The 17,901-nt window shown below is 44.5% G+C and overlaps 1 protein-coding gene across 1 annotated transcript in view; it reads right to left on the bottom strand.

Annotated features, from left to right (window-relative positions):
• Positions 1–17,575, bottom strand: part of PDE6A (phosphodiesterase 6A) — a 62,360-nt gene extending 44,785 nt beyond the window's left edge. Inside the window, exons 1-5 of the mRNA XM_007093376.3 lie at positions 17,102–17,575; positions 9,107–9,259; positions 8,416–8,505; positions 7,676–7,816; positions 2,517–2,591 (exon numbers count right to left, since the gene is read on the bottom strand). Coding sequence (XP_007093438.2) covers positions 2,517–2,591; positions 7,676–7,816; positions 8,416–8,505; positions 9,107–9,259; positions 17,102–17,575 — 933 coding nt within the window. The remainder of the gene's footprint in view (positions 1–2,516; positions 2,592–7,675; positions 7,817–8,415; positions 8,506–9,106; positions 9,260–17,101) is intronic.
• Positions 17,576–17,901: the final 326 nt, after the last annotated feature.

Genomic DNA, 17,901 nt, shown 5'->3' with positions numbered 1-17,901 from the left:
TTTAGTGACAGTACCTCATAGATGGGCAAATCGAGGACCCAAAGGATTTTTTGACCGAGTTCACCCTACAGGTTACCAACCAACCAAAACCATAGTTCTTTGCCTTCTGACCTTTTCCATCACAACCTAATACCTTGTACTCTTACAAGGACTGAGCCCCTGCTACCTGAGATGTAGGAGGGTTTTGGGAAAGGAAAGTCTTAGCCATAAGTGTGCTGGTCACTTTAGTGAAACCAAAACTTCTTGAATTGATCAAGAAGTTGATCAATTGACTGAAGAATTGACTGAAGTTGGTGGTGTCTGAAAGCTAGGGTGATCACTATTCCAGTTCCTCCACTTCTAAATTTCCAGAAGATACAAATCCAGCTCAGGTGACTTGGAGATAAAGCTCAGGGGTGACATGTCAACCGTGCCAACACGAAGAGCTGAGCTTAAAAAGAAAACGGTCCCCGAGTTATTTTCTGACAGCAGCACATGATGTAATGCTTGAAGACTCAGTCTTCCCAAATGAAATCATGCCATTGTGCGGGTGGAAGAGCAGTTTGACACAGAACAACAGCAGGTTGAAAGGTTATTTTGGATGAAGCAGGGCAGATGATGTAGATGTCCAGGGGGCACTCTTTTCTGGTGTGTTCGGGAAGCTCATAGGCAAGGGTGTTAATTTCAAATTCCTGGAGTTTGAATGAAAACTAAATAAAGTCTATCATTCACACACGTGCACACACACACACACACACACACACACACACGTGGGTGCATGCGTACACGCACATTTTAATTTGGGGTAGGATTAGTGTTGGCTGGGTGGGATCAGGCCTCCTAACAGAAACTGATACACCATTTCAGACAGGCTAAAAGATCCTGTGGGACGAGCATGAGACTAAAACTCAATTCAGGGCCTGACTCTGCTGCTTACTTATCCCATGTGGCCTCAGCTAAGGTCATCCTGTCCTTCTATAGGTTCTGCAGGCTGTGTGAGTGACAAATCTGGTTGCCCTGCCTCATCTCGTCCTCCCCACATACATCATATCAGCTTCTCTCTGTTTATGCCAAATTATGGAAAGAGCCCAAATGTCCATCAACAGGTGAATGGATAAAGAAGATGTGGTATATATATATATACATATATATATATGTGTGTGTGTGTGTGTGTGTGTGTGTGTGTATTTACATACAATGGAATATTACTCGGTGATCAACAAGAATGAAATCTTGCCATTTGCAACAACGTGGATGGAACTAGAGTGTATTATGCTAAGCAACATAAGTCAGAGAAAGACAAATACCATATGACTTTACTCACATGTGGAATTTAAGAAACAAAACAAATGAACATAGGGGAAGGGAAGCAAAACTAAGATAAAAAGAGAGAGGAAGACAAACCATAAGAGACTCTTAAGTACCGAGAACAAGCAGGGTTGCTGGGGGGTGTTGGGTGGAGGGATGGGCCAAATGGGTGATGAGAATTAAGGAGGACACTTGTTGGGATGAGCACAGGGTGCTATATGTAAGTGAGGAATTATTTAATTCTACTCCTGAAACCATCATTACACTATATGTTAACGAACTTGGATTTAAGTTAAATTTTTTTTAAAAAGTCAAAAAAAAAAAAAAAAAAAAAAAGAAAGCAATGATATGCAAGCAGAGCTCACAAACTCAAGTGCCTGGAGAGGCCTGATAGAAACATAAATGAGTGCGGACTGGGGAGCAGGGGTACACCAGGGGAATGGCGAGGACTTTGGCAAACTAGAGAGCTCTGGCCATGTTCCAAGGAGACAGCTGCCCCTCAGCTCCCATCAGATTTACCCTGTGAGGGGGACCTGGCTGGCTCAGTGGCAGACCATGCAATTCTTGATCTCAGGGTTGTGAGTTCAAGCCCCATGTTGGGTATAGAGATTACTTAAAAATAAAATCTCAAAAAATAAAATTTGCCCGTGTGGGACTGTGGGTCCAGTTTCGGCTAATCTTCCACTTTTTTAAAAGAAGCTGAGAATCTATGTATTTATGGGAAATATCTTGATTTTTTTTAGATGTTAAACTATCAATTCCCAAAACTTTTTAAGTAAGAAGAAAAATTTTAAATGTACGCAGCCAAACAGGTTTATCTATTGGATGGAAATGACCTGCCAGCTACCAATTTGTATAATCTCAATTAGATATTAAGGTTATTTCCAGCTCAAATTGTCTTCAAGTCTAAACTTTTGCTAGGTGAATATTTAAGCAAGTTGCTCGATCTTTCTGGAGCTCTTTCCTTATCTGTGGAATGAGAATATTAATTCTTCCTTAGCCAATCCCACCAGGTTACTATGGAACTCCAGCAAGATATTAAAAATACCTTGCAAGTTACAAGATGTGGTGGCAATTATGAACAATTATCATAACTTCAAGGGGAAACGACCCAACCCAGAGAAGATAGATATCTAAGTGATAAAGAAATGTCAGCAGGTTCTACAGTGCCTTAAATTTGCATTTCATTAAACGTTAGATCATACTAAACAGTCCAGAGAGAGACTTACCCTTCCATCCGGAGTCCTGGGACCAGAATAGGGTGGAGCCTCACCCATCAGGACTGGCCACACGTCAAAAAATTCCTAGGGATGAGAAAGACAATAATTACACGTCTTGAAAATAGGTCAAGGAAAGGAGATTGAGAAAAGAGGACCCACCTCTGTGAGTCATCTATCGTTGAAGTTCAGAAGGTGGGAAGAGCTCACTGAAACCTAAGCTTGGAAGGGGTGCAAAATTCATTAGCGTTAGGGGATGTCAGTCATGTCTGTGCTTCAAGATATTGATGAACTAGGGTTGTCTAATCATTAAGCAAAAAATAGGAGCTGAGTTGGAACACCCTTATACTCCCCATGTTGTGGGAGTGGGACATGAGAGGGAAACTGGGGTCTCCAGGTCTATGAAATTGACCTTAAAGACATGCTAAGCATGTGACTGAAGGTTTAGCTAAAACAATGTCCTCTGCAGCCTCATTTATAGTAATGAAAAGTTAGGAAACAACCTAAGTGTCTAATAAGAGGGGACTTATTAAATGAATCATGGAACATCTATTAACAATAATGCTACAAATGTATGTGTGTGTGTGTGTGTGTGTACACATACATATACATATATATACACGCATATATATATACATATACATATATATATATTTATGTTGATTAAAAAAGTGTCCTTGCTGCACTGATGAGTGAAATATGTGAGGGGACAAAAAATAGAGATCATATAACCCCAATGTTTAACTAAACATAGAAAATGCCCTCAAAGGATTCACAACAAAACACTAACAACTGGTTTTCTCTGGGTGATTGTAGTGAGACTGTATTTAGCAATTTTTCTGTCATAAAATGTGTTGCTTTTGGAATCAGGAAAAAAAATTTTTTTTCCCAAAAAATAATGGTGCCATAAATACACAAAGAGACCCATATCAGGGATCCGTCAAGAAAGGACCCATAAGACAACCGGCAAAGATACAGTCAAGGAAGAGAGAAATGACCAGCTAAGGCACTGCATGGGCACACAGCCTCAGAAGAAGAAACTAACTGGGACACCGCGCGAGTTCTTCTCTGCCACTTGTCTACTGGTTTTCCTGAGGCACAGGGAGCCACACAGCTTGGGCTGGGGCTGAGCCAGGGCCTCGCAGAGGAGGCCTCCATGCTTCATTGCCCTCTCTGTTCATTTATCTATTGCCATCTAGGGACAGTGATCCATTAGCACTAGGTCATCGTGGGTAGGATGCTAAGCCCTTCTGCTCTTGGCTCTTTCTTGTTTGAACTTGGTGGTTTATCATGCAGAGGACAAGCAGAAGAGAGTCCACATGAAATTCAAACTCCGTGTCCTCAAGCTTCTGCCCAGTTGGGCTCTTTGTCTAGACTACACACCAGGAAGACATTCAATTCTGGGTGAAAATACAATAGGGAGTCTACCTGAGCCCCATAACGTGTTTGCTGCCAGATACACAGAGATGAATAAGACAGAGTTCATGCCCTGGGGGAACTTGCTGTCTCTTGGAGGGGTCAATCAAGTACTCAAGTAACTATAGTAAGGTAGACAGGGCAAGACCAAAATGAATCCATTGGAATGGAGAAAGAACACAAATGTTAGAAGAGCCCAGAAGAAAGTCAAGTGCATTGAGCTGACACTGTCTGTGTCAAACACTGAGTGGCTTTGAAGATTGTCCCAGAGAAGCAGCAGCTATCAACGAGGGGGTGGGCGGAAAGTGGGGCATATTTATGCTTGCCTTTCTCCCTCTTTATCTCTCTCTCTCTCTTCTCTTTCTTCTTTCTTTTATTTTTCAACAGCTTTATTGACATATGATTCACATGCCATATAATTCACCCAGGTAAAATGTACAATTCAGTGGCTTTATTGACTTCTTCATAATGTCAATAGCTCAGATAAGAGCTTAGTTACCTGGGGGGGATGAGGTAGAAGGGGGGGTGAGGCAGGTCATTTGAATGATTGTAGGCAGACCAGCCCATTTCTAATTGCTAGATTGTTCCATCTTTTGGGGATGACTAAGTTAGAATATTCGTGCCTGGGGTTAAGCATCCAACTCTTGATTTCAGGTCAGGTTATGATCTCACATTAGTTTTGAGCCCCACATCAGGCTCCAATCTGTCACATGGAGCCTACTGGGGATTCCCTTTCTCTCTCTCTCTCTCTCTCTCTCTCTCTCTCTCTCTCTCTCTGCCCCTCGCCTGCTCTCAGTCTCTCTCCCTCAAATAAATAAATAAACTTTAAAAAAAAAAGAATATTCTTGCTTAGGTGTCATTTTCCCTTTTGAGAGGGAGCTCAGAAGAAACAGAACACAGCCACACACAGCAGCCTATATCTGGGTTCAGATCCTTTAAGGTGTGAACTGGGCACCTTTTGAATTCAATGACTCAGAAATTCTTATTAAGAAAGAACCATTCATTTGTATGAATTCATTCATTTGCTACTTCCTGAAGGTGTATCAAAGGGCTTGTTGCTGGACTTGGCAATAATTGGCAAAATATTTGGTTCAGGAGTATGTGAAAGTTAAATGGATGTTTGTACTAGAATCAGAAGTTCCCTAAAATCAGTAGATAGCTGACATGCATCAGAATCACATACAGAACTATTTTAAATTTTTTAAAATTTTTTAACATTTATTTATTTTTGAGAGACAGAGAGCACAAGTGGGGAAGGAGCAAAGACAGAGGGAGACACAGAATCCGAAGCAGGCTCCAGGCTCTGAGCTGTCAGCACAGAGCCCAACACGAGACTCAAACTCACGAACCACGAGATCATGACCTGAGCTGAGGTCAGATGTTTACCGACTGAGCCACCCAGGCGCCCCACATACAAAACTATTTTAAAAGCAAAAATCAGAATACTAAATCCATGAGTATATGGAAATCTGGTATATGATAAAATAGCATATCAGAATGGCTGCATTTTAAAACAGTGGAGAAAGGATAGATTATAACTGGGGAAGGAGTGAGAGATAAAAGTTATCCCTACCTCATACCGACACATTCATAATTTCAAAATGAATGAATGATTAAAATATATTAATCAAAGCACATCAGATTATCTCAGATTATCTTTATAATATTAAGGTTGGGGAAGTCCTTCTTGAACAAAATCTCAAACTCAAGCATCCAATATATATGGACACTTGATAGATGATAGAGGTATGTTAGGGAAAGATGGTATTTTCAATAGGACAGTGGAAAACGAGTGGTCTTTTCAGTAAATGGCGCTGGGTCCATTGGATATCCACATGGAAAAAGTTAATATTGACCCTACCTCACACTGCACATTAAAAAATTTCCAGGTAGATTATAGAGCTGTGTGTGAAAGTTAAAACAATAAAATTTGAGAGTTAACATAGCTGAATATCTTTATTAACTTGGGGCCAGCAAAAGTTTCTTAAGAACAAAAATCATAACCATTAAAAAAAATTGATAAATGAAACTACATTGTAATTCAGAATTTTCATTAGTTGAAACATACTATTAAGAAAATGAAAGTACAGAGTGGGGAAAGATATTTGCAATGAGTATATTCCACAGAGAACCCATATCTAGAATGTGTAAAGAACACCTACAGATCCTAAGATTAAAAGAGACAATAGAATTCTTAAAAATGGGAAAGAGACTTGAATAGGCACTTCTATTAAAGATATACACATGGTCAAAAAACAAGAAAAGTCTCTAATCTCATCAGTCATTAGAGTTCATGTTTAAGACCAAATGAGATCATACCACATGCCTACCAGTGTATGATTCTGTTTATGGGAACTTCAAGAGTCGGCAAAACTAACGTGGCATTAAAGGTCCCGTAGTGGTCACCCTCAGGGAGGAGGGTATGGAAATTAATGGAAAGGGATAAGCAAGGGGATTCTGAGGGTTTAGTAATGTTCTATGTCTTTATTTTGGTGGTGGTTACATAGGGATGTTCATTGATCTACTACCTGTAATTAGTGCTTGTCTCTGTGTGTATGTTCTACTTCAACATAAAGCCTTATTAACAAGATTCCACATGTACTGACATGGAAAGATGTTCAGAAAACATTAAGTAAAAAAAAGCAAGACCATCAGGAAATGTGGCCTAGTGTTTATTAAACAGTTCCTCAGAAGATTCTGATTCAAGCCTGGGAGCCCCTGGACTAGACTTAAGGTCTTATCCAACCGCAGATTCTGCAATGTATTTCATCATCAAACCAACTATTTGAAGGGTCTGCAGAGATCAGCGCACCACTCAGCACAAGGCCCTACAAAATGAAACCGACAGGAAACCTGGGCCTTGGCTCTTTGGGATAAGAAATCACAAATCTAGATAACTCTGGAACTCTATTCCAAGGCAGAAAGTGATTAGCTGCAGGAAGCGGCGACAGGTAGAGAAAGAAAAACGGGGGAGTTGGTTTGGGAAAAACCTCGCTGAAAAATATTGTAGGAGCCATATTGTGTTCTGCTTTCTTAGCCTCTGCCTCCTTAGTCTCTGCAGATCTGCCCCCAGAGCATTCCCAGGGACCAGATCCCAGTAACTTCCTTCACTTCAACTGCTCAGGTGGGCCATACACTTGATAAACCATGGGGAAGGTTTATGCCCACCTTTGTGTGAATTCTCTGAGAACTCCTGAAGTTGGCAACTTTCTTCTTTCTGGCTTTTACCTACATAGAGCTTCTTTATCACTCACCTTTACCTCCTCATCAAGCCTTCTCACACATGCTTTCTTTTCCAACTGACCAGGGAAGACCAGGTTGTTTTCACTCACCTGTGCCCTAGATTGACTTTTCCACTTTAAAGGTTGGTACTCCACTCTTCACTATAAAAGACCTGTGAGGGGCACCTGGGTGACTCAGTCGGTTAAGCTTCCGACTTCAGCTCAGGTCACGATCTCGTGGCTCATGGGTTCGAGCCCCACGTTGGTTTCTATGCTGACAGCTCAGAGCCTGTATCCTGCTTCAGATTCTGTCTCGGTCTCTCTCGGCCCCTCCCCCACTTGCTCTCTCTCTCTCTCTCATATAAATAAACATCAAAAAAATTTAAAAAAAAACACAAAAGACCTGTGAAAACCTGTTCACAACCATCCACATCTTCCCTGCCTCTCCCCTGTGAACTGAATGTGAGACACAAGTCTGGGCCCCACTGTATATTGATCCTGTTCTTGGAAATGTCTGTTCTGAAGCCTTCTCACCTTCTGCTTGGTCATGTCTAAGAGCCCCACAGAATATCTGTCGCAGTTGAGGAAGGCTCGGACTGTGTACAGGGCTTTGTGGAACTGCCGCTCGATATCCGTAAGCTCTTCAAAGACTTTGCTCCCAGACCACAGCAGTATCTTAACAAAACAGGAAAACATTGTCAAACTTTTTGAGTCACAAAGCAGCAGCTCACAATAACCCAGAGACAGAGACAGGACAATTATCCTCCTTTTACAGATGGAGAAACTGAGGTTCTGAGAGATGAAGTAACTGACCAGCTTATAATGGGTCCAACTCTTTCCATTTCTTTTATTTCGGAGATCGTTAGTAAGAATGATAATAACAAACATGGATTGAACACAAATGTTCCACATGCATTTTCTCATTTCCTATTGACAACAATCTTTTGAGGGTGGAACCAATCAATATTGCCCCCATTTTTCAAAGGGGGGGACTAAAGCTCAGACAGGGTAAGTGATTTACTCAGGGTCTTAGAGCTAGTAAATGGTTTAACAAGGATTCAAATCTAAGTTGCCTGACTTGAAAATTGTGCATATACAGCTTTACAAACATTGGCCACCTCATCAACACTGGGGATGCTGGGCAGCGACTATGATGGTTCCCAGGCAATTTTATCGCCACTGCCTTTCTAGTCTGACCACATCAATGCTTCAGTAAAAGGACGCGTCCAGGCCATTCCCTTAAGCCACACCCCTTACCTGGCCACGCCCCTTACCTGGCCACGCCGAGTCTCACAGTTGTGCAGGTAACTCAGGTGGTACACCTTCATGATTATATTTGCAAAATTGAGGTACTTGAGAAGAATCTGGAAATCAAACAGCGTGAGGGGAACTAGATGAGAAGAAAGCCCTCCTCTGGCCCCCTCTACCATCAGCAAATATTTGAATACTTCAAAAGCATCAGAGGCCATTTGAGTAGATGGATCATGGAATGCTGACCCATGAAATATTGCATTGTAAGAGTGTAAAGCTCATAGAATGTAGAATGTCAGTGTTGATGGATTAATGGAAAATTGCTACTATTTATTGAGTTTGCCGTTCCTGTGATAAGTCATTTTAGGTATATAAGTTATCTTATCTGCTCATCACAAGTACCCCGAGAGATGGATACTATAAAATTAGGCCCATTTTACAGATAAGAAAGCTGAGATGTAAAGAAATTAAGTAACTTGACTGAGTCAGCTAAATATTAGCAGAGCCAGGACAATTACCCCTGTACCCCAGGCTCCAGGGCCCGACATCCTAACCATTACCCCTGTCCTGTCTCCCTCAGAGGGCATCAGCCTAATCCCCTTGTCTTACAGATGAGAAAACCAAGGCTGGGCCAAATAGCAAGGTTCAGGGGACTTCACAAGCTGTAAGAATGTGCTCGCATGGCCACCCCAGCAATTTCTAAAGCGTTTTTACCTCTTCATCTCTCTTGGTGAAATGGGGCTCATTCAGTTTATTCACAGCCATGAGTATGGCCACCACGTCCTTCCCATTCATTATGGGGGAAGCCAAGATGTTCTTGGTCTGGTATTCTGTGAGGATGTCCACGAAGTCACAGAAATGCTCATCCTGAAGGAAGGCAGACACAGGCAAGGGTGGGCAGAGGAAGAACAAAGACAATAAAACAGGCCAGAGCCCCATATGCCCGTGGTAGGGAGTGGGAGGAGGGGGGGGCCTCTGATTTTGTTGACAAGAAAATGAAGACATTTCCATCTATGTTCCTTCAGCAAGGGCAAAGCAATCAGGGGTGATTTCTGCCCTGGAGGCCTCCAAAATCGAGTAGGAGAAAGTCTGAGATACAACTTACCGAGGGCTGTGGGGGAGGTGTGAGCAAAGCCTTGCAAGGGCCCGAGGATGAGGGGACTGACTTCACCTGGGGAGGGAGGGTTAGAGAAGGCTCTCTTGAGGTGATGGCAAGTAAGCCCAAAATAGAAACTTGAGTGAGGAAAAGACTTTAGTGAGTCTAACAACCACAATTGCTAACGGGTATCACATGCTTTATCTGCCTCAACTCGCTTTAATCCTGTGAGGTGAGGACCGCTAGTGGCCCATTCTACACAAAGGGAAACTGAGACTCAAGAAGGAACCTTGCCCTTAGCTTTGCTGTCTTTAGGAGAAGCCTCGGTAAGGTTAGATCTGGGTCCTGGTCATTGAACAAAAAGAATTTGGTACTTCTAGCTTTTTGAGCAATTCGGTTCTAGCACCACACAGTGAGTCCAATGGATATCCACATTCCATAGGTCTTAATGGAAGCCCCATGGTGTGTCAGGCCTTATGCTGAGCGCTGGGGACACAAGTGAGACCAAGGCTCAGGCCGGCTCGCAGACAAATCAATAACAGTAATACATGACACAGGGTTTGGCTCAAAGCTATGGGAGTGCAAAGGAATACACACCCCCAGACCCCCACCCCTAAAGCAGCCTGGGAGGCCAGCACAGGTCAGTGCGGTCTATGTGGTCAGAAAGAGGAGACAGAGCCTGAACTGTCGTCTTAAATCCAAGAGAATCCACCTTTCTGTTTCTTGGTAGCACTGTGAGTTTTTCCAACCATAGGCGTTGCTTGGGACACAAGCCAGCCCAGATATGCAGTTCACGCTGTTCTGAGGAAGGAAGTATATTTCATAGAACGGATTCCCACCCCTTTTCTAGAATTGAGTGTGCAGAAACTTTCCCACGACTGAGAAATTCAGAGTGTGATGCTGTGCATCTGTGGATTTCTCCCGGTTGGAGTGGGATTAGACAAACAGGCAACGGCATTGTTGTCGATGAAGGTGTCTCAAACCAGGTAAAGGGTACAGGAATTAAGAGAAGGCTGTAGGGCTCTACTTGAATTAGCATCAGAGGATTAAGCAAAATCTCTAAAGAGGCATTAGCCATGAAGGGTTTTCCATGTCATTCTCTAAGGACACCGATAAATCCCTAAACACAGGTCTTGGTGGGGCAGGCTCAAATTCATTTCAGGAAGTCAGTTCAGCCTTGCAATATTCACTTCTATCAGGGAAAATGATACGTGAGTCTTACCTGCATCTGACGCAGATGTTTACTAAATCTACCAGAACTTTCTTTCCCATTGAGAGACCCAGAACTCTCTCCCGAATTATACAGCTGCCAACCGGTGGTGTTCGCACAATCATTGCCATCCTTATATATTCAGCATGTGAAGTGTTCTACACAACTGTGTCACAGAACCTCAGATTATCAGAAGCAGAGAGGGCCTTAGAAGACTTTTAGCTCAAGCTGTTCTTTTGTGTGTGTGTGTGTGTGTGTGTGTGTGTGTGTGTGTGTCTGTATGTGTGTGTATGTGTGTAATGTTTATTTATTTTTGACAGAGAGAGAGAGACAGAGACAGAGATAGAGAGACAGAGCACGAGCGGGGGAGGGGTAGAGAAACAGGGAGACACAGAATCCAAAGCAGGCTCCAGTCTCTGAGCTGTCAGCACAGAGTCTGATGCAGGGTTGAACTCACGAGTGGTGAGATCATGACCTGAGCCGAAGTCAGGCGCTTGACCCACTGAGCCACCTAGACGTTCCTCAAACTGTTTACTCTAAAGCCCGGGAATCAGATGCCCAGCTTAGGGAAAGCCCAAAGTCATTCACTCATTCAGTTAGCATTCATGGAGTGCTTTATGCCAGGCCCTGTTCTAGACTCTCGGGTTATAGCAGTGAACGAGGGAGGCTTCTCCCTGTGAACGAGGGAGGTGAAGCTGAGAGCTGAAGCTTCAGAGGAACCAGGTGGGTGAAATGCATTGCAAGCAGGGAGCACACCCCTCATTCTTGGAAACCCCAATTCCTCTTTTCAAACATTCACAGTGCCAATTCCATGGTGAGATCTACTGTTTATTGAGCAATAATGATGTCCTCAGCCAGGAGCCAGACAACTTAACATTTATTATCTCATTAACTCTCACATCAGCCCTGTCACATAGATCTGTCACCTTCCTTGTTTTTGTTTTGGTTTTTGAGCACACGCACGCGCATGTGCGCGAGAGAGAATCTTAAGCAGGCTCCATGCAGAGCTCAATGCCACAGGACTCAATCTCATGACTGTGAGACCATGACCTGAGCTGAAATCAAGAGCAAGACACTTAACCAGCTGAGCCACCCAGGTGCCCCCAAACCTTCCCTGCTTTGCAGAAAACTCCCTTGCTGGTAAGTGGCACAGCCACTCCATTCATTCATTGATCTATATATTGATAACACTGATCGACTGATTCGCGCATTCATTCATTTACTCATATTTACAGAGAACGGGCTCTGGGAGAGGTGTTGGATATGCCAAGACCAATAAGAAAGATGAGATTGTCCTCATTAGGTCCTCACAGTATAGTGGGAGCATATGTAAAACACGAACCCACAATTCAAACCATAATGAGAAGGATGTCCCCACAGGATGGGTGAATGGAAGGGAGGGACTTGTTCTCTGAGGCTTCAGGGGCCAATCAGTACATTATCAGTAGTTGAAGATACTCTGAGCCTCAGTTTGCCCTTTGGTAAAATCGGAGTGTTGGACCAGGTCCTCCTCGAGGCTTCCTTCCAGTGTGGCAGGCTGGGTTCCAGGTCTCACACGCAGGGAAGGACGGCAGCTGTGAGAGTCTCTGGAAATGGCAGTGCTCTCAGGTGCAGTCTTTAGAAATAGGAATTGTCATGTCTTGGAAAAACTCTCCTTTCCTCTCACACTAGTACCATGCTTACACTACTCTTACACCAGATACGTAGGTGTATCTGACCAGTTCTCTGACACCAGCTGACTGTCCAACAATTCAATTCAATCTTCCTGGAGTCAGTGTCAGACCCCACAGGGCTTTAGTCTCACAGGACTGTCCCTGCTTCAGATGCCAATTACAAGTCCCAGTTTGTCACTTATACTTCTGACTGGCTATAAAGCAGGGTCCCTAGACACCCTCCTCGGGTTTGGGAATATGCTGGAATGGCTCACAGAACACAGGGAAATACTTACATGTACAGGTTTATGATACAATAACGGATATAATAAAAGATACAGACATACTGTCAGATGAAGCACCCTTCCTGACAGCAGGCTCTTCTGTCCCCTAGAGTTGAGGTGCACCACCCTCCCAGCACATGCGTGTGTTCACCAACCCAGAAACTCTCTGAGCCCTGTATTTTGGGGGATTTTTATGGAGGCTTTGTCACATCTGCATGACTGATGATTTGCTCCATTTCCAGACCTTCTTCCCTCATCAGAGAATGGGGAGGTGGAGCTGAAAGTTCCAAGTTGCTAATCATAGCTTGATCTTTCTGGTGATTGGCCTCCATCCAGGAGCCCACCAAGAGTCATCTCGTTAGAACAAAAGACCATCTACCAGTCAGGAAATTCCAAGGAATTTAGAAGCTCTGTGTCAGATGCTCCTATCACTCAGGAATTATAAGAGTCTTAAGAGTTCTGTGTATGGAACCAGGACAGACTAAGTAAGTATCTCTTTTTATAAATCACAATATCATAGCCAACTGGGAAGAGTCATCATTTATTAATTCATGCAATAATCTGTAATGAGTACCCACTCTGTCCCAGGCACTGACTAGGTGCTGGGGCCAGTGGTTTATAAGCCAGACAGGAACAGGCAGGCCTTGTGGGCTTTCTTAAGGAGAAAAGGTAAAGAATAAAACACACACAAATATTGAAGGGCTAGTAAGGTTGCCAGATTTAGCAAATAAATACAAGATGCCTAGTTAAATTTGAATTTCAAGTAAATACTTTTTAAAGTATAAGTATGTCCTAAATATTGCATGGTACATACTTACACTAAGGTATTATTCTTTGTTTATCTAAAATTCAAATTTTGGGGCGCCTGGGTGGCTCAGTTGGCTAAGCATCCCACTCTTGATTCTGGCTCAGGTCACGATCTCATGGTTTGTGAGTTCGAGCCCCAAGTCGGGCTCTGCGCTGACAGCCAAGAGTTTGCTTGGGATTCTTTCTCTCCCTCTCTCTCTGCCCATCCCCCACTCATGCACGCTCACATGATCTCTCTCTCTCTCTCATTCAAAATAAAAAAATCAACTTAAAAAATAAAAAAAATATTTTTAAATTCAAATTTTACTGGGAATCCTATATTTTATCTGGCAATCCTAACGGCAAGTCTTCCTGAGGATATCCCAGGGTATGAGCAGGAATTTGCTAGGACGTGGGAATTTTATTACAACCCTGGGAAACTTCTCCATTCATGGTTTCACATTTCAAAACTCCACTGATTGTAGCCATTTCCCAAGTTTTTTGAGGGTGCTGAGTCACCAGCCAGGGAGACTGCCCCAGGCTTGCCCCAGGGGAATGCAGGCATTACTCGCATAGTGAACTTTGGGCTTAAAGTGGGGGTGGGGGGGCCGGAATAGCAGGCCATCCCTTAGCACAGAGGCTCAGCCAACTCTTCAACAAGGATACATTAGCATCAGAGCATCTGCCTAAATCCTCAGTCACTTAACACCAGGATCTACAGAACCTCTTAGCGCCTCTCTTCTGTTTTTCCCACCAACAGAATCTAAACTGAAAGCTCCGGAAGGACCTTCTTATCCAACTCCCACACAGACCTGGTACAGCATCCCTCCCTTAGAATAGAGCCTTAACAACAACAAAATAATAACAATAACAATAAGGAGCAGGATCGGCCAGTAGGAGCCATAACAATGTGCCAAGAACCTTGCTAGATGAGAAATAATTCTCTCCTTTAATCCTACGACAACACTGTGCAGTCGGTATTCCTGTCCCATTTTATGAATTAGGAAGTGAGCCCAGATAGGCTCAAAAATACGCCGAAGCACGATTCTTAAAAAGTCACAGAGTCATGACTCACATCCAGATCTGACCTCAAAGTTTAACCTCTTTATTCTCTGCTATACGATTTGAAATGACCAGTGGTGAATAGCATCTAGTCCAGTGCCCTCATTTTATAGATAAGGAAGAAGAAGAGAATAGCTGAGCAGTGAAGAGTGTGGGCACAAGGCCAGAGTGCCTGAATTCAAATACCCGCTCTGCCACTTTCTATCGGAGTGGCTCTGAGCAACTTACTAACCATTCTGGGGTGTTTTTGTTATTGTTGTTGTTGTTGTTGTGTTTTGTTTTGTTTTGATTTTTGTTTTTAAGTAGCCTTCACACCCAACCCAGAGCCCAACTCACGACCCTGAGATCAAGACCTGAGCTGAGAGCAAGAGTCAGATGCTTAAATGACTCAGCCACCCAGGTGCCCCATCCTTTCTGGGTTTTGGTTCCACCATCTGTGATAATCAGTTACGTCTGAAGACCGTGGCAATCTATGTTGGCTACAATGAAAGTCTAGAGAGAGTTGAAGGGAGAACAGTCCCCAGTCCAGCTGAAAGTCCCCTGGAGGCAGAAACACGACCCCCACCCTTGGACGTCCAAGGGGAAACAAGGGAAAGACGAACCCCATGGGAGATCCAGCCCAGTGTATTTCCAAGAAAACTATCGCCCCAGAGGCCAAAGTCTGTGCTTCTTATCTTGTCAATGAACCGACGTCAAAAAAGATGACCTGGGGAGCCTGGGTGGCTGAGTTGGTTGAACATCTGACTTTTGATTTGGGCTCAGGTCATGATCTCACAGTTCGTGAAGTCAAGCCCTCCATCGGGCTCTGCGCTGACAGTGTGGAGCCTGCTTGAGATTCTTACTCTTTCCTTCTCTCTCTGCACCCCCCACCCCCCACTTGATCTATCTCTTTCTCTCAAAATAAATACATAAACATTAAAAACAAGATGACCCGTTTGAATTCCTGCATTTGTGGATGGGAGGGCCTGGCTCTGCCCTAACTCCTTGGTGACTTTGGACAAGCCCCTTCTCAAGCTCTCATGGCTCTAGGCTCCTCATCCGTTAAATGAGACAGTCAGATGACATCATCTGTGAGACCCCCTCTGTCCCCTTTTAACCTTATGACCCTTAATCTGAACTAAGACCAGAAGTCAGGTGAGCAAAATCACATAATGTCCAGGCTGCATCTTAGAAATGATTGAACACAGGCTCCTGGTCGGGTCAGTGCTGCAATACGTGAGACCCACTTGGGCCCTGCTCCCACGGGGCAAACATTGTTTTGGGCAAGGTAGGTGTTAAAGGAATTAAGCATAATTACTTGATGGTGAATCTTTTATGCCAAGTATTTGCTGAGCATCTGCTTTGTGCCAGACATTTGCTGGGATAAAGTGGAGATTAAGGCAGGCATGGTCCCTGGCCCCCAGGCTTATTATGAAAAATGGTTTGGGGAAGGAGCCTGTAACAGAGAGATACGGGAGGGCCTCCATGAAGAAGTGACCTTTAGGCTGAGATCTAAAGGATAAGTAGGAGTTGGCCCTGGGGCAGAGGGCCATGGGGAGATCTGCATGAAGTGCTCTGTCCCCGGTGATCAAAAAGGCCTACATCAGAGCTGCCAGTAGAATCTCACAGAAGGCTGGACTCACAAATGAGAGCCAAGGGGCACCTGGGCAGCTCAGGGGGGTTAAGCATCTGACTCTTGGTTTCGGCTCAGGTCACGGTCTCTCGGTTTCATGAGTTTGAGCCGCAGGTCAGGCTCTGCCCTGACAGCGCAGAGGCTGCTTGGGATCTCTCTCATCCTCTCTCTCTCTCTCTGCCCCTCCCCCACTCGTGCTGTCTCTGTCTCTCTCAAAATAAATGCATAAACTTAAAATTTTTTAAAAAAGATGAAACGAGAGCCAAGGGCTTAACCAAGCAGTACCGTTAACATTTCCAGTAACGAGGCAGGCTGCCACCAAATGTCCCCTGATGGAATGCGCAAAGATAACCACGACGTCCCCTCTATGTTACTCCTGATGGGAACACACGACCTGATTCTAATCAGGAAGACACAGATCGGCCCAAGTGGAGGGACATCTCTGCAAAGTATTTGGCCTGTATGTTTCAAAAACATCCGCGTCATGGAAACCAACACAGTCTGAAAAACTGTTTCAGATTTGAGGGGACTAAAGAGCTGGCGCTATTTGGGTGTAATTGAGGCAACTGGCAAAAATTGAATACGGACTGTTGATTAGACGATGGTATTGCATCAAGCTTACATTTCCTGGATCTCGTTACCGTGGTGTGCATATGTGAGAAACGTCCCTGTTCTGGAAATACACAGCATGTCTGGAAATACAGTACAAGCTGTCGACTCCCATAGGGGTCCGAAAAAAATGGAGATAAAGCAAATGAGGCAAGGCATGACCAACTGATGCATTTGGATGAAAGGTAGATAGTTGTTTGTACTGTATTTAGACTCTCCTGTTAGGTTTGGATTTTTTTCCCCCCCAAAATAAAATGTTATAAGCCGATAAATAAAGAGAAGTGCCAAACCATCACCAGCCCAGTCTGGATGGCCAGCAGCTCCCCGCCCCGCTTGTACCCACCGGGACTCCATGGAATAATGCCTCCCCGCCCTCCTTCTTGTGGGGAAGAGGGTACCTCTTCTGTGTTGAGGACGTTGGCGAGCTTTTTAGAGTGTGCGACGTGACCAACCACACCCATATCCAGGGGGAACACGATCTCCGAGTCGGGCACCACGAGGCATTCGTCAAGGACAGCATCCTTGTGAACATTGAAGAGCCGCGTGGCCAGCTCCCCGATGCCGTTTCGGACCCTGTACATGAACAGGCTCATGCGGTCTGCCTGCAGAAGGAAGCACAGCTTCTTCATGACGTTGAAGATGCATTTCTCGGTCTGCAGATTCTCCTGGAAGTCCCGCAGGAGGTCAAAGATGATTTCACTCTCCTCCACGCTGTTCAGCGAATGGTAATTGCTGAAGTCCACCGCGGCCTCCTTGGCCCCCAGCATGTCCGAGATGACCTTGGCCCGGTAGCGGAGGTTGTAGTACTGCTTGGCAAAGCTGACATTCGAGTCCAGGAACTTCTCCACCTCCTCTGCTGTCACCTCACCCATGGCTGGAATCCCTCTGGCCGCTTGCGTGGAAGGGCTGAAGCTGGCCTTCCCAGGGCGGTTTGATGGTCCGTGGCAAAACTGAGTCAGGAAGTGTTTTGTTCCAACCTGGGCTTCTGTGGGTCTGGCCCGTGGATTTCAGCTGGTATGGCTGCAGAGGTGAGGGAGGGAGGGAGCTCGGGAGATTAAATCATTAATATTTCCCGAGAACAAGGATTATGAGGATCAGTGTTCCAGATGCTGCCAGGCCCCAGATGGGAGAAGGTGAGAGTTTCCTTTTCACCTTGGCCTAAGAGCAGAGAAGGGATTTCTAAACAGAGCAGGAGGTG

This window comes from Panthera tigris, chromosome A1 (assembly GCF_018350195.1).
Source record: "Panthera tigris isolate Pti1 chromosome A1, P.tigris_Pti1_mat1.1, whole genome shotgun sequence".
In the NCBI taxonomy this organism is placed as follows: domain Eukaryota; kingdom Metazoa; phylum Chordata; class Mammalia; order Carnivora; family Felidae; genus Panthera; species Panthera tigris.
The sequence above is the reverse complement of the archived record's forward strand: the minus strand, read 5'-3'. Positions and strand labels throughout refer to the sequence as shown.